At 32.5% G+C, this 17,495-nt stretch overlaps 4 protein-coding genes across 8 annotated transcripts; all 4 read right to left on the bottom strand.

Moving 5' to 3' along the window:
- Nucleotides 1-291: 291 nt before the first annotated feature.
- LOC107947499 (2-C-methyl-D-erythritol 2,4-cyclodiphosphate synthase, chloroplastic) lies at nt 292-3,410 on the bottom strand. 4 transcript variants are annotated; one of them, XM_041099279.1, is made up of 3 exons: nt 2,844-3,410; nt 2,587-2,738; nt 292-1,483 (listed from the first exon to the last, which is right to left on the bottom strand). In XM_041099279.1, the coding sequence occupies exons 1-3, from the start codon at nt 3,184-3,186 to the stop codon at nt 1,355-1,357; spliced, it is 624 nt and encodes a 207-aa protein (XP_040955213.1). In that variant the 5' UTR covers nt 3,187-3,410; the 3' UTR covers nt 292-1,354. The 4 variants fall into 4 exon arrangements, with proteins under 4 accessions (XP_040955213.1, XP_040955212.1, XP_040955214.1 ...); XM_041099278.1 differs by having other exon boundaries at nt 292-841; nt 2,844-3,401; XM_041099280.1 differs by having other exon boundaries at nt 2,608-2,738; nt 2,844-3,401.
- Nucleotides 3,411-3,829: 419 nt separating this feature from the next.
- LOC121220090 (DET1- and DDB1-associated protein 1) lies at nt 3,830-7,256 on the bottom strand. 2 transcript variants are annotated; one of them, XM_041099277.1, is made up of 5 exons: nt 7,134-7,256; nt 6,946-7,058; nt 5,130-5,190; nt 4,234-4,295; nt 3,830-4,096 (listed from the first exon to the last, which is right to left on the bottom strand). In XM_041099277.1, the coding sequence occupies exons 2-5, from the start codon at nt 7,027-7,029 to the stop codon at nt 4,019-4,021; spliced, it is 285 nt and encodes a 94-aa protein (XP_040955211.1). In that variant the 5' UTR covers nt 7,030-7,058; nt 7,134-7,256; the 3' UTR covers nt 3,830-4,018. The 2 variants fall into 2 exon arrangements, with proteins under 2 accessions (XP_040955211.1, XP_040955210.1); XM_041099276.1 differs by having other exon boundaries at nt 6,946-7,191.
- A 2,997-nt stretch (nt 7,257-10,253) lies between these two features.
- Nucleotides 10,254-12,717, bottom strand: LOC107953283 (meiotic recombination protein SPO11-2). The gene is made up of 11 exons (XM_041099275.1): nt 12,589-12,717; nt 12,413-12,496; nt 12,199-12,328; nt 11,955-12,092; nt 11,752-11,840; nt 11,501-11,629; nt 11,312-11,406; nt 11,141-11,203; nt 10,893-10,969; nt 10,682-10,809; nt 10,254-10,602 (listed from the first exon to the last, which is right to left on the bottom strand). Exons 1-11 carry the CDS (start codon nt 12,667-12,669, stop codon nt 10,468-10,470), a joined length of 1,149 nt encoding a protein of 382 aa, XP_040955209.1. The 5' UTR covers nt 12,670-12,717; the 3' UTR covers nt 10,254-10,467.
- A 3,729-nt stretch (nt 12,718-16,446) lies between these two features.
- LOC121220340 (uncharacterized mitochondrial protein AtMg00810-like) lies at nt 16,447-16,851 on the bottom strand. The gene has a single exon (XM_041100029.1). It carries the CDS (start codon nt 16,849-16,851, stop codon nt 16,447-16,449), a length of 405 nt encoding a protein of 134 aa, XP_040955963.1.
- Nucleotides 16,852-17,495: the final 644 nt, after the last annotated feature.

Below are 17,495 nucleotides of genomic sequence, written 5' to 3'. Positions count from 1 at the left end.
TTAAGTTGAAATTGATGTTTCCTTCAGTCAATATATTTGATTCCTGTTAGAAGAGAATAGAATAGCTTTGACAATTCGTATCTGGTGTAATAACACTTCAAAAATCAGTTATAAAACATTTCTACCTCCCTCTTTGAACCGATCCAGGGACTTTTCTGGGTTTTCCATAAAAAAATGGATTAACAGCAAAAAGCCCAGAAAATCTTATTCCCTTTGTAGACTTGTTTTTACATGCAGCAAACAATATTTGAAAAGATGGTATTCAATTATCAAAAATGTGAAACCCATGTATTACATGAATCTGATTCTTGCGAATCATTCCAATTCAAACAAAGATCGGGTGAATTCCTTGAAGTTGAATTTTAGGCTGCCATGTGCACTTTAATAATGCTTAAGATGGCAGAAAGTGAACATTACAACATAACTTTGACTATGGTAATGTATTCTATTTCCAAACTCACCATCCTCGTTTCAAGTTAAATGTTGAGGATTTAACAATCTGGTCCAACCAAATACATTAAGCTGTCACAATTAGCAATACCATATATAGTGATACTCGCCGTATATACAGTTGCCATACTTGACACTGTTATCCGAGACTTACTATTTACTTCCTCATCAGTAGGACCACAGTATGTGCTGCAATACTTCGGTTTTCACCTAGGCTGTCGACTTTTTTACGAGTCTTAGCCTTCAGACTGACAACGGCAGGGTCGGCTCCTAGCAGCTGAGACAAGTTGGACTTGATTGCCTCCTTGTGTGGGCCCAATTTTGGTCTTTGAAGAATTAAGGTGGCATCTAAGTTTCCAATCTCATAACCTGCCTCATGCATGAGTCTCACCTGAGATGATGAACCGTGTTGCAGAGGATGACCATGATTAATCTAATTAGTCTGAACAGTAAAACTGAGTGTATGGAAGATATAAACATTGATGACGAAGCACGACTATCATGAGCACATTTACATTATCCATTCAAGGAAAAAGAAAACACATTTATTTATTTACTACTAATTTCTAAGATCTGAGTTCAGTAGAAAGAGAACACATATCTCTTACCCAAACCAAATCAGTAAATGGATCATTCACATCTATATTAAAAACTATCATAGTTCCCCCACTTCATAGTTTGTTTTGCCTTGCAAATTTGTTAATATTTTTCCTAATGCTACACCTACAAACGAATTAAGTAGGTTTGTTAATTTCGGATTAAGTAGAACTTTTGGATCACATAACAGCCAAGTCCTTTGGAAGAAATTAGCACTAAAATAGTTGGATGAATGGAGGCATTAGGGGAGCATTTCATGGATTTAGTCTCTTCATAGAATGACGCAGCATACATGCAAATTCAAGGTTCAACAAGGATTCTCCTGTAAGCTATACATACAGAAAACTACAACAGAACTTCTAGATGAAAGCATATAGCATAGATTGATGTCAGCGTATAGCATCAGTTTGGACGTCGTGTATGATACGGGTTTTTCCTGCACATAAATGAATATCTATAGCTCAGTCGAGAATAAAAAAACAAATTAGGTTGTTTTGAAGAAACATTCATTGCATTGTGGTTGGTGAAATCACCGTCAAACAAACATCAGAGATTCTGCAGAATTTTGCAGTGAAGGAATATCATATCTGATAGATGGGTCTTAAAAGCATCCTTTTTTTCCTTTACACATAACTTTTTAAGTCAAAAATCATGTTTACAAGGTGCATCCATGAGTAGAATCACTTTCGCAGGCTAGATAGAATATAAGGATATATGAAGTTCCCTTCAATTATGTTCATGCACTTACAATATTAGTGATTATAGTCTAATATAAAAAATTAAATCTCATTTTCAAGAATAAAAAAAGATTAAGCTGTCCTGAAGAAAAGATACATTGCCTATTAGGTTCAGTGTATCAAATAAAGTACTAGGTGCATTGCATTGTTTGCTAGGAAGTCACTATCAGCAGCAGAAGTTTGCTCTAATGCAGCATTTTCATATGCACTTCTCTGCTCCCCAACACAGCAGAGCTCTATCAAATTACTTTGCTGATGCATCTAATACAAACTACCCAATGCTTGAAACTAGAGACTCGGTTTTAGTTTCTAAGCGAATGGAATCAACAAAGCAGTTCCATATCATGTAGTCCAACCCACTCTTGAGTTTCTTCTATTATTCTTTTTCTTATTGAAATGGCTAAAAAGGAAATGCTTCAAAACATTTTAATACTTAAATGTAGAATAAAAAGTACATAAGTGGAGCCTACAACATTCAGACTTATTATATTCTTGGTTACCACTAACCCAGACTAAATAATTGCATTATTTGGCTTAGCATTGCCTTTTCTATTACTTTACCAAGGTTCCTTTTTTGGTACTTACAGTACTAAGGTTGTAATCTAAGACCAGTATCCCAACCTAAAACTTTCCATCGAAGGCCAGACTACATACAGAGATTTCATAATATAACAATGGCCGATGTATCTGTCATTTTTTTAAGGTAGGCAGCAGTGAAGCAGTCAAAAGGAGAATTCAGTGGAAAATAAACAGCCGAAAATAGATAAATAAATAAAAGGAATATCTCAAAATTATCCAGGACCCAAATCAAAGAAATATTCACAGCTTCTTTGATGAAAACAGAAGAAGCAGCCCCTTTCCACTTGGAGTCAGAATCTGGAAATATCTGCCCTATATCAGGAAGGCCTAAAGCTCCCAGTATTGCATCCACAACACAATGGAGTAGCACATCTCCTGCAACATATTAATTAGCATTAAAAGCAAAATTGTGAAAACTTTAAACAGATAAATTCAAGGGGGGGGGGGGAATTAAGGAAAAAATAGGAAACGAAAAAATACCATCAGAATGAGCCTCACAGCCTCTATCATGAGGAATATCAATCCCACCAATGATCAAAGGGTAGCCAGGCTCCAAACGATGAAGGTCGAACCCATGACCCACTCTAAACGGCAAAGACCTGGAAGGATTGGTGGAGGTGGTGGGTCCATCTACTCCAACTGAAGTAGCAGCCGCTGAAATTGAATCTCCAAGACTAAAAGCTGAAGACAAATATGGTACGAGGTTATTACGATGTCTAGGGATTGAGACAAGATGATTAGGCAACCATATGGAGTTGTTAGAGCTTGTTTGGGAGGTAGGTTTCGCTGGAATTGAACAACAACTGTAATAGTGTGTGGCCATTGCCGTTGAAATCTTTGTCTTAGCAGGAAACGTACTCTGTTTTTTGGTTGAATAGTTTCAGGCTTTCAGTTTCTTTGTTGACTCTGTTTTTGTGGCCATAATTTATTTCCCAGTTTTCCGCTTGTTTTATTTTATTTAATGCACGCAGGAAGGAACCAAACATTTTGCATTCGTTGTTATACATTTCAACCACTGAGTGGTCCGTTTAATGGAGTTACAAATACAAAAATCCAATCTTTCTTGGCAATTTTATGGATATTTCATAAACACCCATAGCAATTCACATACCATGTGATTTGGAGTTGAAATTCTATGTAATTGTTAGAAGAGAAATTTGTGTGAGGGCATGAGTTAGAATGTAATTATTCTCTTTGAATGTTGTTGCATTGAAGAGTGATCATTGAAAGGCTACTCCCCTTCAAGATTATGAAGAGAATTTAAGGACGCTTGATACGTGTAGTCTTTATATCCTAGAGGTAATGGGTTCAAATCTCCCCATGCCCCCAAAGGGAACTATTCCTATTCACATTACTTTCAGATGAAATCTTGATGAATACTTAAAATGAGTATAAAAGGATTCAGCTTCAGCAATCCAGCCATGCCATATGATATAAATACCAATGAGATAATTTTGAACTACAAATAACAGTGGTCGCCATAAAAATTATAATGATAACCATTTATAAGTTTGATTTATACACAAAATATACAGGTATGTATGGTGTCCCACTCTACAACAGTGGGTAAGCAACTTTTTTTCACAGTTTACAACACATTTGATATGAGAAGATACATTTACACCAGCCTCAAAGAAAAAAACGAAGAGTTACAACTAAGAGGTGGAAGGCCTAGTTTGCTTGCATCCATGCTCTGGTATTAGATGTTCTGTGGCAGCACGTTTCGATCTCAACTACAATGGGAAAGCAGTAAGAAACTAGATGAATTATCTGTGCATGCATGTGCCTGTGTATTTCTATTTACGATGATTAAATTATTTGTATATGCAGTATTATAACATCAAAAGAAGGAAAACCTACTACTACTAACCTTCTCCTCAGCACGCTGGTAGATATTTCTAATAAGTATATTTTTGGCCTCAGTAGCTATAACTGTTAAAAAGTATTCGACAGGTCAATCATATATGGGAAAAAAATATAAAGAAAGTCAAGAATTTAAGTCAATGAGCTGTGGCATTTTGCAACAGAATGAAATTCCAACCAGTGGTGCCTTTATATCAGTAGCATAACACGTGTACGGATAAGAACCTCAAACACGTTCATTCTGGTTGTTAAAACTTCAAAAACAATTTCAATCATGTAAAGCAACTAATGATTATATTTTCTGATAAAAAAAATTCTATTCTTTGTTGATATCAATCAAAGCAAAAGTGAGAGAAGATGAAGAATTTCAAATAATCAATCTATGGCGTATAGATTACTGAAGGAAACAAAGAACTAAACAAACAAGATAAATCAATTCCACCATTTCAGAGGAAGATTATAAAAAAAAAAAAAGTGTGACAAATAGTAGCAATGGCATCCATTAAGTGCTACATAAAGATCAATTTCTCAATCCATAGCTATTTTTTTGAAGCCCATTTGTGAAGAAAATACCATTTTTCCAACAAAACTAAATCATGTATTAATAAGTTCAATTCAGACATCTCAGCATACTTTTCCAGCACTTCTGCTCTCAAACATCAACTTAACATTCAACATCCCTGAAAGTAACCTAGCCAAAAAGTTGCCAGAGCTATACGACACACATTATGAAAATATATTATCAATTTATCACCATATGGGTAGAGCCTGAAAGTATTCACAACTAAAGGTTACCATATTTTCATCACAAAAAGTTTAAAGTGCCAAGAATATCTCTCTTTAACTCAAAATGATCTATTGTTTCAAAAGTAAAAACATGGAGAAAGAATATCCGTTCGATACCTTGATCAGGTGGTGGAAGAGTCCGGCTATGAGTGGGACGGTAGGTGGAAGGAACCATTTTCTAGCCAAAAAGAAAATGTTAGAATATAAAATATAAGTGCAATCAACTCTTTAACATGACTTAAAAATAAGAAGTGTGTTATGCATCTAAAATGTTTGAACAAAGTAACAAACCATACAAGTGAAGCCAGTGTAATTTTGTTAAAGACCAATCCATGACAGCAAAAAGACTACTTTGTCATAAGTTGTTCATTTAAAAACATAGAGGAGTTCAAGATGAACTCCGTAGAATAGCATATATCTCACATACTAAAATAGCTTAAAAGGATAAGAAGCAGGAGAAAATTGTTGTACGCCTATTGTGGATGCTCTGTGGACCAAACCTATGTTAGGATAGGCCATCAATTTGGGTTCTCTAATTAAGGCTCAGGTTTCTCAATTATGATTTTAATATGTTATTTCAGTTTATCCTCAGGTATCTCGATTGAGATTTTATTTCAATTGATTTCTTTCCTTTCCAAAAAAAAATCCTAATTATGTAATAAAACTGAGAAGAATGGAATAATAAAACTGAAGTCGAATTTTTATCAAAACCCTGAAAAGAGATCTGGGTTTTCTCTGTAACAAGTTCTAAGGTTAGGCTCCCTGTGATGAGCTTGAGGAATTTTCTCATCCATCATCCGTGACTGAATTCCAAATTCACAGTCATAACAACACCATTTGGACCTTTCAACTGTTATGATCTTAACCGGAAACATTATAACAGAAGCAAGGAATCACTGCAAACTATGGAAACAAATATAGATACATATAAATAAATTATTGTCTACAAGTATACCTATGCATATGGCCACATAGACACAAATTCTCAGCTAGTATCTTAAATAAAACAAAGAACTACATGATAACTGTTAAGATCCGGTCTTAACTTGTAAGAACTAAAACTACCAACTACACATCAATATCTGGAAAGCTTCTAAAGCATGAACTTAAAGTCTTAGTAGTTTTAAACTGAAACACTGGAGAAAATCTCAAGCTCTCAAAGAATAGAGACTTCCATCTTAAGGAAACTCCTATTATTATCTAGTGCAAGAAAGCATTTCCAAGTTTATACTGGTGTTGTATAAAGATCTTTGTCACTTCTTTTTCTTTTTTCTTTTTTTTTTATAATTGGGTTGGGGATGGGGTTGCTTGGGATGGAACCCAAGCTCTCATGCCTCACAACCTAATACTCTTGCCATTAGGCCAAGAGGTTGTTGGCAAAGATCTTTGTTACTTTAGCAAGATACTTTAGCAAAAAAAAAAAAAGTTTTACTATTAGCATTACTTAGATTCTTTGCATAGAAAGTTTACCATATTAAACTTGATTCCATCAGTTTAATCAACATCCTAATAATAAATGCATCTTGCAATGCAAACAATAAAATGACTAATGTGTAATAACACCAGAGTTGGAATTACATGAATCATTTAAAGCCAATATAGATCGGGAAGCAAATATATTTATTTGAAACCACAAACAACTTTATCCATAAAGGTTCTGAGAAGTAACCGATAATATGGGCAATAGCATTAAGGTAAGAATTTAGGAAATTTACTCATAAAAAGAAATCCGTAGTTCATATCTGGGTAAACCCACCTAATCATAAAATGTAACAAAAGTTTACTACTCATGTAAACTGCATATGGGGTTTTGATGCAATATCAGAACAGCTAAAATAAACAAGTTATTCAGATAAAACCCAGAAATAAAATACATATGGGATGTATTTTGGAAACTGGAGTTGGGTTGAAAAAGGATGACAAGGATACTTACAGAAGGATTAGAAGGATCGGAGGGACGAAGTTGGCTGAAGTTGTGGGGGTCAAAGGACGGCAGGTTACCGAGCATAGAACCCATTGGAGAAGAATGAAACGATGGTTTCTGGCCTGCACCTAAAATGTCAGAGAGATTGGGATGCATATGATTGACAAGATGAGAGAGAAACCACCATAATGCCTGACCTGGTTCTAGAATCAGCCCTGTGTTGGGCTATTGCTTCATGAGTAATCCGTAATTTGATGTGTATTTAAAGAGCTATGTGGCTTAAGGATCCATTTTGTCTGCCCAAATAAATAGTATTTTTTTTTTTGTTTAAGGTAAACTCTATAAATAATGATAAACTATTGAGTTTCTAGTTTGGCCATTTAGATTTAAATGTATCAAAATTTAATATTTTGGTCGCTCAATTAATTTGTCATTCGTTCAGTAAATTGTAAATGAAATGTTGATGTGGTACTTTATTGTTATCATAATAACAAATTTAATCATTCATTGTTTACAAATTTTATTAACTTAGTCATAACTCTACAAAATTCAACAAAACTCTCAACTTTACACATTGTCAATTTATTTTTATTCTTACAATATAAAATTTAAAATTTAAAAACAAACTTTAAAAATAAAAAATATTTAAAAATTTGGTTTTCTATAAAAATACATACAAAACATAAGAAATTATAAATAAATGAATACTTATTTTTTTCTTAACACGAAATTTGTTTATTAAAATAATAATTTTATACATAAAATAATATTTTTAAAACACCACAAACAAAACTTAAATTAGATTCAATTTTTTTCTTATTTTTTTAGTTTTATTTTATAAAGAATGATTTATTTATTATACCTCTGCCCTTATTTCTTAGTGTTTGTCAAATTTACCAAACGTTAGGCACCATCTTCGTCCACAACCAACAACACCAATAACCCTTAATCCTAAATCCTTGGTTTCCACATCCTCCATCATTGTGCGATTGAGTAAGAAATCGATTGTGGAGCTGCCGACATGGCGTGATCTCCAATATCTTATCCTCATCTATATATCACCAATCATATCCACCCTCGAGCACAACCTCAAACACAAGAAACTCATTCTAGGCAATAACCTAAAAGACATCAACCTTAGGTTGTAGTTTTTGACCCAACTAAACATGGTGGTCATTAATGTTTAAAAAAAAAAACTAAATCTTCTTAAGTCTTCTTCATGATTTTTTCCTATAAATTGTTCTATTTATAAAATTATTATTTTAATAAATAAATGTCATGATAGAAAAAATGGATATTCATTTATTTATAAACATTTTTATAATTTTGTAGGTATTTTTATAAAATCTTTTGTATTTTTATCGAAAAATAAATTTTTAAATAATTTTTTATTTTTAATTTTTTAATTTTAAAATTTTAAGAATCAATAGTAAATTGATAGAATGTATAAAGTTGATGACTAAATTTGTTGAACTTTTTAGAATTAGAACCAAATTGATAGAATCTATAAACATTGGAGGATTAAATTTGTTACCATGTCACTAATAAAAAAAGGTCACACCAACATTCCCTTAGTTGTTTAATAGAGAGTGATCAAATTATTAAATTTTGATAACATTAGTGACAAAAATATAAAATTTTAAACCTAAGTAGCCAAAATAAAAATACTCTAATAATTGGATGACGATTTATATAATTCACCATTTTATTTTATTTTCAAAATATTTATTTATTTACATATTCATATAGTTTTTCACATTAACTAGTTAATATTCAACTTTGCATAAAATATTTAAACATATAAAAATTAAATTATACTAAGATTACGGCACACCAACAATGTTGGTGAAAATAGAACGTAATAAATATATTAATAAAAAATTGATATATATATATAAAATAAATTAGGCTCGGTTGAAATAGTAATGTATAAATGTTGAAAATTATAAAAGTTTGAGTTTAAATCTTATTTTGTATAAATATTTTTCTATATAAAATATAAAAAATGATAATAATAAAAACTTTCAAAACAATACATTTTTTACAATGTTCAAAATAATACAATTTACTTTATAAAATAAGGATATTTTTATCAATACTCAACTGAAGTAGTGTTCAATTAAATAATGATATAAACTCAATCAAATATTTAATATAGAATATAAATATTTACTCTCTTTTTTAAATAACACTATTTACATTTAAATAATATATATCTTTAGAGTAAAAATACGAAACATCATTTGTGGATATATATATTTTATGGGTTTTTTTATATTTCAAATAAAAAAAACGATAGCTCCTTCATGAAATTTACTTTTAATTTGTAAAAATATTTTGAGATGAGGAGTAAATGAATTGTTTTTTTAATGGAGGTATAAATGTATTGTTGTTCTGACTTCTGATGTTAATGTCTAAATTTATTATGTTATTTTAATTGCCATAACTTAATAATTATGGATTATATTTTAAATTGTAAACTAAATTTATCATTCCGAAGCAATTAAAAAAGTTTAGTAGACATTTTGTTTAAAAAAAGTTTTAGATTTCAAAATATTACTTTCGTTTTGGGCAAGTTATTTTAAAATTTATAGAGTGAAATTTTTATTTTGGAAGTTAATTTTGAGTTTGTTAAATATAATATTTTTTAATCATAATACATAAGTAAAGTTGTCAAAAAAATTAGCAATTAATGTTAAATGTAGTAGTAAGATGTATTGTATTTTAAAAAGAAAGTATAAGTATAAGTTTGAACCATAAAGAAGACATTATTAAGAGAAGCAATTACGAATACCAATTATGAATGATAAAACAGATATGAAAGATAAAAAAATGTCAACAAGATTTTTAATAGATTAAAAACTCAGCTGTTATTTTTTTTATTTCTATTTGATATTTTAAATCTTTTATTTAATTAAATTTATTTAGTTTATAATTTACTTATTTTTAAAAAAATTATATTAATTTGATATATTTTGTACACGAATGTAAATTTCATTTAATATGTAGTTTACCAATATTGGTTATTGATATAAAAAAAAATAAAGTTATCATTGAAAATGTTATCATGATCCAAAACTTTTTAGAACAATATTAAAAAAAATTCAGATAAAAACTATCCATTTAAACTGTACTTACGTAATTAAATTTAAAAAGTAATAAAATCATTGTTTAATATTTTATATTATAAATAGTAAATATTTATCTTTAAAACATTAAATATATATTTATAAAAAATAATTATTAATTGGTATATTTTTAAACAAAGATTTCAACTAATAAATTGTGTACAACAATGGATAACACACACACACAAAAAAATGTAATTCTTATATTCTTTTAGCAACCTGTATATGCAGAAACTGACAACAAGTATGCTGGCAATACTAAAGAATTTCATAGGATCGGCCAATTATTATGGGCATGCTAACTCTGCCAGCTCTTTTACGAGTAAAGCCAACAGTTGTTTAGAAATTATTTATATCAATGGAAGTTTTGATTCAAGGTTCTCTAACAATTCCTATGTTTTTTTCAGATGTAATTGGCTTGTACAATTTTCTTTGCTAAATACTTACCTAAATAATCGTATCCGTTAAAATATAGAGCTTCGATCTCTGCTCTCTGACCACTCTGCATCATTACTGCCAACTCTTGCCGGTAATTATCCTGTGGAAAACCAATTCAAGTCTCAAAAATATGAAGACAATAGGTTATCTTATCTATTGGGTGATTCAGGGCACTGCACCTGCAAGGTTGTAGAGGAAATCAAGCTTCTCGCAATTTGGAGGTCCCGTGGCTTTAGTGGAGCTAAAGACTGTTGAGGTATCAGTTGTAGATCATCCCCTCGCAGTCCCAGCCACTTCACGTTGCAAGCTGAATGGTGCAATACCAAATAATTTCAGTTTTTACATCTTAAACAAGAAGAAAAAATAGATGGCCTGACTGCAAGAAAGTACCATATCTATATGCCTCTAGACCCATCCCTATGCTTCCAAACTTGTAGGTACTCAATATTGCTAATCCAGCTGGGTTCCTGAAAGTTTCAAACTTGAAGTTCACCAGTGTCCATTCTGCCCATCTATTACTTGAGTTCAAGAATGAAACAGTACTATTTTGTGCTGAAACTAGCTAAGCTAACTACTTTGAAATACTACAATCGCTTAATTGAAAAAACAAGTCCTTGGTTCTTGTAGCCGATCCATACCAGTCAACCAGTGCTAAAATTGGCAAATCTGGAAAAGCCCGACTCATTCGGTGAAGAAGAAATCTATAATGACATCCAAGGTCGTGATTACAATGACAATAGGCTTAGTAAGGTAGAAACGGTTAAAGCAAATTCATGGAATGGTTTTGAGTTTGAAAACATATCGATTACCTTGTGGCTATATCAGGGTAGCCTTTTGCTGTTAGAAGAATGCTTGGAATCTGGTTAAATACATGATCCTCTGCCAATCGCTGGAATATTGCGTGCTTTAAAAACAAAAGCATGGCAAATGTCGTTTAATTGGATGTAGGAATCATAAATTCATAGTGATGTCTGATTGGATTTCAATGAAAAAACCACCTTTTCTACTACAACAATATACCGGGCATCCGTCTTCATAATCAAGCTCTCTAACAAATTCAGGTCACCTGAAATTGCGTATCCAGAAGAGCCACAAGCAGAGCAATCAACAGCCTCTTGGTTTGGCTCCTGTCACATGGTTAATGAAACCAAATAAGCAAGTGGCATATAAAATTTCATCAAATCTTTTCCTCAATATGATTAATGATATTTGCAATGCAATAAAATAAGCAGGAAAGATATTGAAGTACCTGAAGTAAGATGCGCCCAGCAACAAGTCCTTTGCTAGATGCCATGATTCCTAGACTGTAACGGCTGCACCGAAGCAATGCTACAACATCTTTGGCACAAAGTTCTCAATAAATTCAAGCATTAAGATGATAATAAAAATTTTTTACACTGAACACAAACTTCTTATGTTATTAATAAACGAGTAAGAATTTAGACAATTGACCTTGGATTGTCCTATTGACCTGCAATTGGGAAGAGAAGTAATGGGGTGAATCACAAAGCAACTTGTAAAATAGTTCCCTCTGCGTAACTCGTTTCTCTTGAGTTAGGAATTCAAAGCACATTTCCATAACCTTCCACACTTTATTTTTAGTAAAGATAAGATCAAGAACCAATTTAATTTAGAACAAAAATGGAAAAAAAAATGTGGTAAACTTAAACCTTAAAACCATTACAAAAGCAAATACCTCTAATAAAGGCCTTAGTAGCGTTGGCTTTCATCAATGATCTTGAACAAAAAGAGTGAGACAGAAAAATCCACGAAACATCAGTCAAGATCCCTTCACTCACTCTACTATTACTCGACTTCCTATTGATCTATATAGTAATCGGGAGAAAAAACCTTCAGAAAATATTTCCTCAATTTTCTCAGCAACCAAACAAAGAGAGAAATCTAGTTACCAGAGGGAGATCGGAGATTGCGGGATCAGGAGAGCTCAAGATCTTGAGGAAATTGAGGACAGCGACTTGGATTCTGGCTTGAACCTGAAAGAGAGATTTATTTTTTCATCTATTTGGATAATTGGCAAAAGAGGACCAAAAATATTATTAATAGAGGGTAGATGAAGAAAGGTTACCTCATGAGGAAGGAGGATGTCTGCGAAACAGAGCTGTTGATCGGAGAAGAATTTCATGGAGGATTTGCTGAGATCGTCCATTACTTTTGTTGATTAGAAAATTTGGCGCGAAATTAGATTGGTTTTTTGAAATGACGGTGATTCTGTAATTATAACGGTGACTGGGCTCCATGGGCTTCTTTGTCTATTATTCAAAATTCAAGGCCGATTATTTTTGGGCGTATAAGATTTTCAGATTCAAAACCCCAAAATCCACTACAATAAAATTGAAATGTCAATTTCTGTTTCTAGCCCATGTTGCGGATTCAATCCATATATCTAATTTTATCTATTTTTAGTTCATGTAGTGTTCGGTTTTTGAAATTTCAATCAAATCTATTAAGAGGCTAATTTAAGGGGGGCTGGCAGGGCCGGCTCCCCTTAAAATAAAAAATTGTCATTTAAGCCTTTTAAATTTTTTTAAAATTTTAAATTAGTAAAGATAAAATTGTACTTTGGCCCCCCTTAAAATTATAAAAATTCAATTTAATCCTTTAAAAATTATAAAGATATAGACTATAAAAAATTAAAATTTCATTCGGCCCCCCTAAAAATTTGTTCTAGCTTCGCCTCTGGCCTCATACTATGTGGAAGTTGTGGATTAAGTCCATGTTCTCTAATTTGGTCGTTTTTAGTCCTTATACTTTTCATATTTTGAAATTTAAGTTCTAACCAAGGTTTTCAGAACCGAATTGATGATCGAACCAATCAGGCCACCGATTCATTGGTCTGAGTGGTTCATCTGGTTCAATTAAATAAATTACTAACAATTATAAAAAAAAATCTGATTCAACTGTCAACTCAACCAATCCGTATCAATTCTTGGGTCAATCGGTTTGATGCCTCTCTCCGAACCAGTACCTTGGTTGGTCTGGTTCAAACAACCATGGTCCTAGCTCAAATGGTAGTTGTGATATCCATAAACTAAACTAACATTGTCTTTTTGTAAGTATTATGTGTGGGGAATAATGTAATTTTTTGCCCCTAATCTTGGTAACTATGACCATTCTGATATACATACTTAATTTGGTCCACTTTAGTACTTGAAGTTAGCAACTAGATTCATTTTAATCCTTAAACTTAGATTTTGTAAATTCTGAGATTGTCCTATATCATTAACTAAAACTTTAAAAAAAATTAAGTGGTGACATGGTATAATTTCAAATTGCCGCATCATCACACTTTTACTAAATCCAAGTTTAAGTACTAAAATGAATCTATTTTCCATGTTCAAGTATCAAAGTGAATACAAAAAAAGTACTAATACCAAAGTGGATTTGTTTGTCAAGTTTAGGGGCCAAAATTTATTTTAACCTTATGTGAAAATAGCAAATTGACATGGCATTACACATTTGATACTATGTTTGTCCTATGAGATTTTGGAAATAGCAAAATTTAACTTAACAAATTTAAAGGATACCATTTTGGTCTAGATTAAAATTTCAAAGTTCAAAAAATAAAAGGACTAAAAATGACCAAATTAGAGTGTAAGGACTAAATTTATAAATTAAGCATGGTATAGGGACTAATAGCTAAATTTGTCCAAATTAAAATTGTTGACTTGAAACAATTGCTAAGTGTACCAGATGTGAAAATAGTAAGAACAAAGTATGAGTAGGAGTGACTATGAAAATGAGCAATTCTACAAAAACTGTGACAGACACAATGTAAATATGGGATAACAAAGTTTATTTATGTAGTTTGATTTTCCTATGTCTACGAAGTTTATCTCAAAGAGAATAATCTACTATTTTTTAATCCAATACAATCAGTGATCCTAATTCTAACATATGCCAATAAAAAATAATCAATCTTATATATCTAAAAACTAGACATCTCACTACTAAATTCTCGCCAAAAAACTTAGTCAATGAACTTATAACACAAAAATTTTACAAGACATCATCCTATACAAATCTCGATTTTAGTATTAATTGAAAACTAATATGAATCATTGGTTACATTCAAATTAGCACCTACTTAAATTAGCGGCATATTGCTAGCTACTTTTAGATTTCCTCTTTATTATGATTCTCTGACAGATCCTTGGTGGAGTTTTCAACAGCAAGATGTTATGAGTTCTCCAAAAACCACCTCTAAAGCATTAGATGAATTGTAGCAACTTTACAACCCTTTATATCCTTAGTTTACTCCATATTCCACACCCATCACCCTTACTCAACCACTCTACTATAATAACACCCAACATCATTATTCTCTTTCTCACTCTATACCCAAACCAAATACATCCAGCTTTATAATGATTTCTTACTTAAATCTTTTAAATATATTATCATTGGGAAAACTTCATTGTAGTTATTAAACAATTGATTCACATCTACTAATTTCAACCGAAAGAATCTGAAAAATAGAGTAGTGCATCATCTTTATTCGGATATATTGGGTAGAAACCCATCAAGGTAAAAAATCTTTCTTTTTTTGTTTTTAGGTATCTTTTGTTCATGGCATTGAGTATAATCAACTTATTGCTTGTTTGAAATTTAGTGTTAAAAAAAAGAGCTATTATAGGAGCAGCAGCTCAAAAGGATGTATGACAAGGAAATAAGTTGAGTGTAGCTGTTGGGATCAGATATACAGCCATGGCCTCCCAACTCGCCCAAACTTACTTTCTGGAAGCACTGGCAGAGCAAGTAAGTCGTCAACATTAGCCGTAAGTAAAGAACCCCATGAAGTAGAAGAAACGATTCTTTATCTAAAAACCATAAACAAACTACAAGAGATGGTAAAATTAGAGGACTTACAAATGGTTGAAGAAGGTGATCAATGCCACAAAATTCTCACATGACACCTAATGACATGTTGAGTGAGGAATTACTCCAAAGTTTAGAGAATTTTGACCGTTTTCCCTCTTTGTCTCAAGATTGTTGGAACTAGGAAACAAGTTAAAGGAATTTGACAAAAACTTGAGCTAGAAGGCTCGATTTCTTGATGAGTAAACAACAAAATTGAGCAAAGCTTGTATATCAGAAAATGCTTGAGTTAAGAACAAAATGAAGAAGAATTTTTCTAAAAGATTTTCATTACAATGAATGGAGGCATGAAGCCATTACAAATACCAAGCATTTCAGCTGGTCAAAATGATACAATGTCACCTAACCATCACCTAACTCCACTAATAACCTAGTAAATTGATAAACTTAACTTGCACACTTAGTAAAGCTGATTTATCAGCTCAAACATCACCTAATTACATCAAGTACATTACCAACTTAGTTTTAATCTAACTAAGTTACAAAACAAACACTTGAAGTAAAAAAATGAATCAGTAGCATCAACTTCAGCTACAACTGCATGGCTCGGCAGCTTGGTCTACTTCTTTGTCTGTATGCAGACTAACTTCAACACTCCTTCTTGGCTTGCATGCTGCATACTCCCAATTTGGCTCTTAGATCTTTGAATCTTGAAACACAAAAAGGCTTTGTTAAGATGTCAGCAAGCTGATCTTCAGAACTGCAATGAATCAGTTTAACTTCTTGAAATTGTTCCATCTCCCTAACAAAATGAAACTTTGTCTTGAAGTGCTTGGTCCTCCCATGAAACACTAGATTCTTTGCAATTGCAATAGCAGATTGGTTATCAACTCTGATCTCTATTGCTTCCCTTTGGTGTAGATTCAAGTCTGCCATGATTTTCCTTCACCAAATTGCTTGGTTAACAGCTCCTGCAACTGCCACATATTATGCCTCTGCTGTCAATTGAGCAACAGCAGTTTACTTCTTTGAACTCCAACAAAAAAATGGCTAAACCAAGGGTAAATAGATACCCTGATGTGCACTTCATATCATCCACTGATCCAGCCTAATCACTATCAACATAACCAAGTAGCTTCATGCTATCAACCTTGGTGTACATCATTCTAAAGCTCAGTGTACCTTTGATGTACTTGAGAACTCTTTTGGCAGCCTGAAAATGCTTTACACTACAACAATGCATGAATCTAGATAGTAGACTCACAACAAACATGATGTCTGGTCTAGTGGCTGTCAAATACAACAGACATCCCACCAGGCTTCTATTAGATGACTTAACTACTCTATCGAAATCTCCTTGGCTGGTTAGCTTTTCTCCAACAGCAACTGGTGTGCTTGTTGCTTTACAATTCAGCATGGAGAACTTGTTCAGAATCTTCAAGGTAAATTCCTTCTGGCTTAAGAAAATCCCTTGCTGAGTTTGAAACACTTCCATGCCAATGAAGTAGGACATTTATCCCAAGTCTGACATCTCGAATATGCTCTCCATTTTTCTCTTGAAATCAGCCAACATGCCATTGTTTCTTCCTGTAACCAACAGGTCATCTACATACAATGAGACTATAAGCTGTGTTTCATCACCTCCCTTCTTCACATACAGGGTTGGTACAGGCTGATGTACCAACCCTAGCTAGCCTGAAAATAGCTAGGTAGCTATTGATTCTGTCATACCAGGCTCTTAGTGCCTATTTTAGGCAATACAAGGCCTTCTTCAGCTTATACACACTATCATCCTTGTCAGCTACTGTGAAACCTTCAGGCTGTTCAACATAGATTTCCTCATCAAGAAAACTATTAAGAAAGGCTGATTTAACATCAAGTTGATGTATCTTCCATTACTTCTGTGCAGCCAAGGTAACCAGTAGCCTAATTGTGTCAAGTCTGGCCACTGATGCAAATGTTTCAAAGCAGTCAATGCCATACTTCTGACTGAATCCTTTCACTACTAGTCTTGCCTTCAGCTTGTTTAGAGTTTCATTATCATTGTGCTTGACTTGAAACACCCATTTCACTCCTATGACCTTCCTGTTGGCTGGCCTTGCAACTAACTCCTAGGTTTGATTCTTGTCAATCATTGTCATTTCATCAAGCATGGCT

This window comes from Gossypium hirsutum, chromosome D08 (assembly GCF_007990345.1).
Source record: "Gossypium hirsutum isolate 1008001.06 chromosome D08, Gossypium_hirsutum_v2.1, whole genome shotgun sequence".
NCBI lineage: Eukaryota > Viridiplantae > Streptophyta > Magnoliopsida > Malvales > Malvaceae > Gossypium > Gossypium hirsutum.
Note: the sequence above shows the minus strand (reverse complement) of the source record. Positions and strands in the feature narration are given on the sequence as shown.

Coding starts and splice junctions, on each gene's coding strand:
- LOC107947499 (XM_041099278.1), bottom strand. CDS start 3,186: ATGGCCACACACTATTACAGTTGTTGTTCAATTCCAGCGAAACCTACC. Junction 2,739..2,843: donor CTGTGAGGCTCATTCTGATG/GTATTTTTTCGT, acceptor AATATGTTGCAG/GAGATGTGCTACTCCATTGT. Junction 842..2,586: donor TGAATATTTCTTTGATTTGG/GTCCTGGATAAT, acceptor TCATCATCTCAG/GTGAGACTCATGCATGAGGC.
- LOC121220090 (XM_041099276.1), bottom strand. CDS start 7,092: ATGCATCCCAATCTCTCTGACATTTTAGGTGCAGGCCAGAAACCATCG. Junction 4,296..5,129: donor TCTTCCACCACCTGATCAAG/GTATCGAACGGA, acceptor ACTTTTTAACAG/TTATAGCTACTGAGGCCAAA. Junction 4,097..4,233: donor ACCAGCGTGCTGAGGAGAAG/GTTAGTAGTAGT, acceptor TTCCCATTGTAG/TTGAGATCGAAACGTGCTGC.
- LOC107953283 (XM_041099275.1), bottom strand. CDS start 12,669: ATGGACGATCTCAGCAAATCCTCCATGAAATTCTTCTCCGATCAACAG. Junction 12,497..12,588: donor ACATCCTCCTTCCTCATGAG/GTAACCTTTCTT, acceptor TCTCTCTTTCAG/GTTCAAGCCAGAATCCAAGT. Junction 11,841..11,954: donor GGTCAATAGGACAATCCAAG/GTCAATTGTCTA, acceptor TTTGTGCCAAAG/ATGTTGTAGCATTGCTTCGG.
- LOC121220340 (XM_041100029.1), bottom strand. CDS start 16,851: ATGTCCTACTTCATTGGCATGGAAGTGTTTCAAACTCAGCAAGGGATT.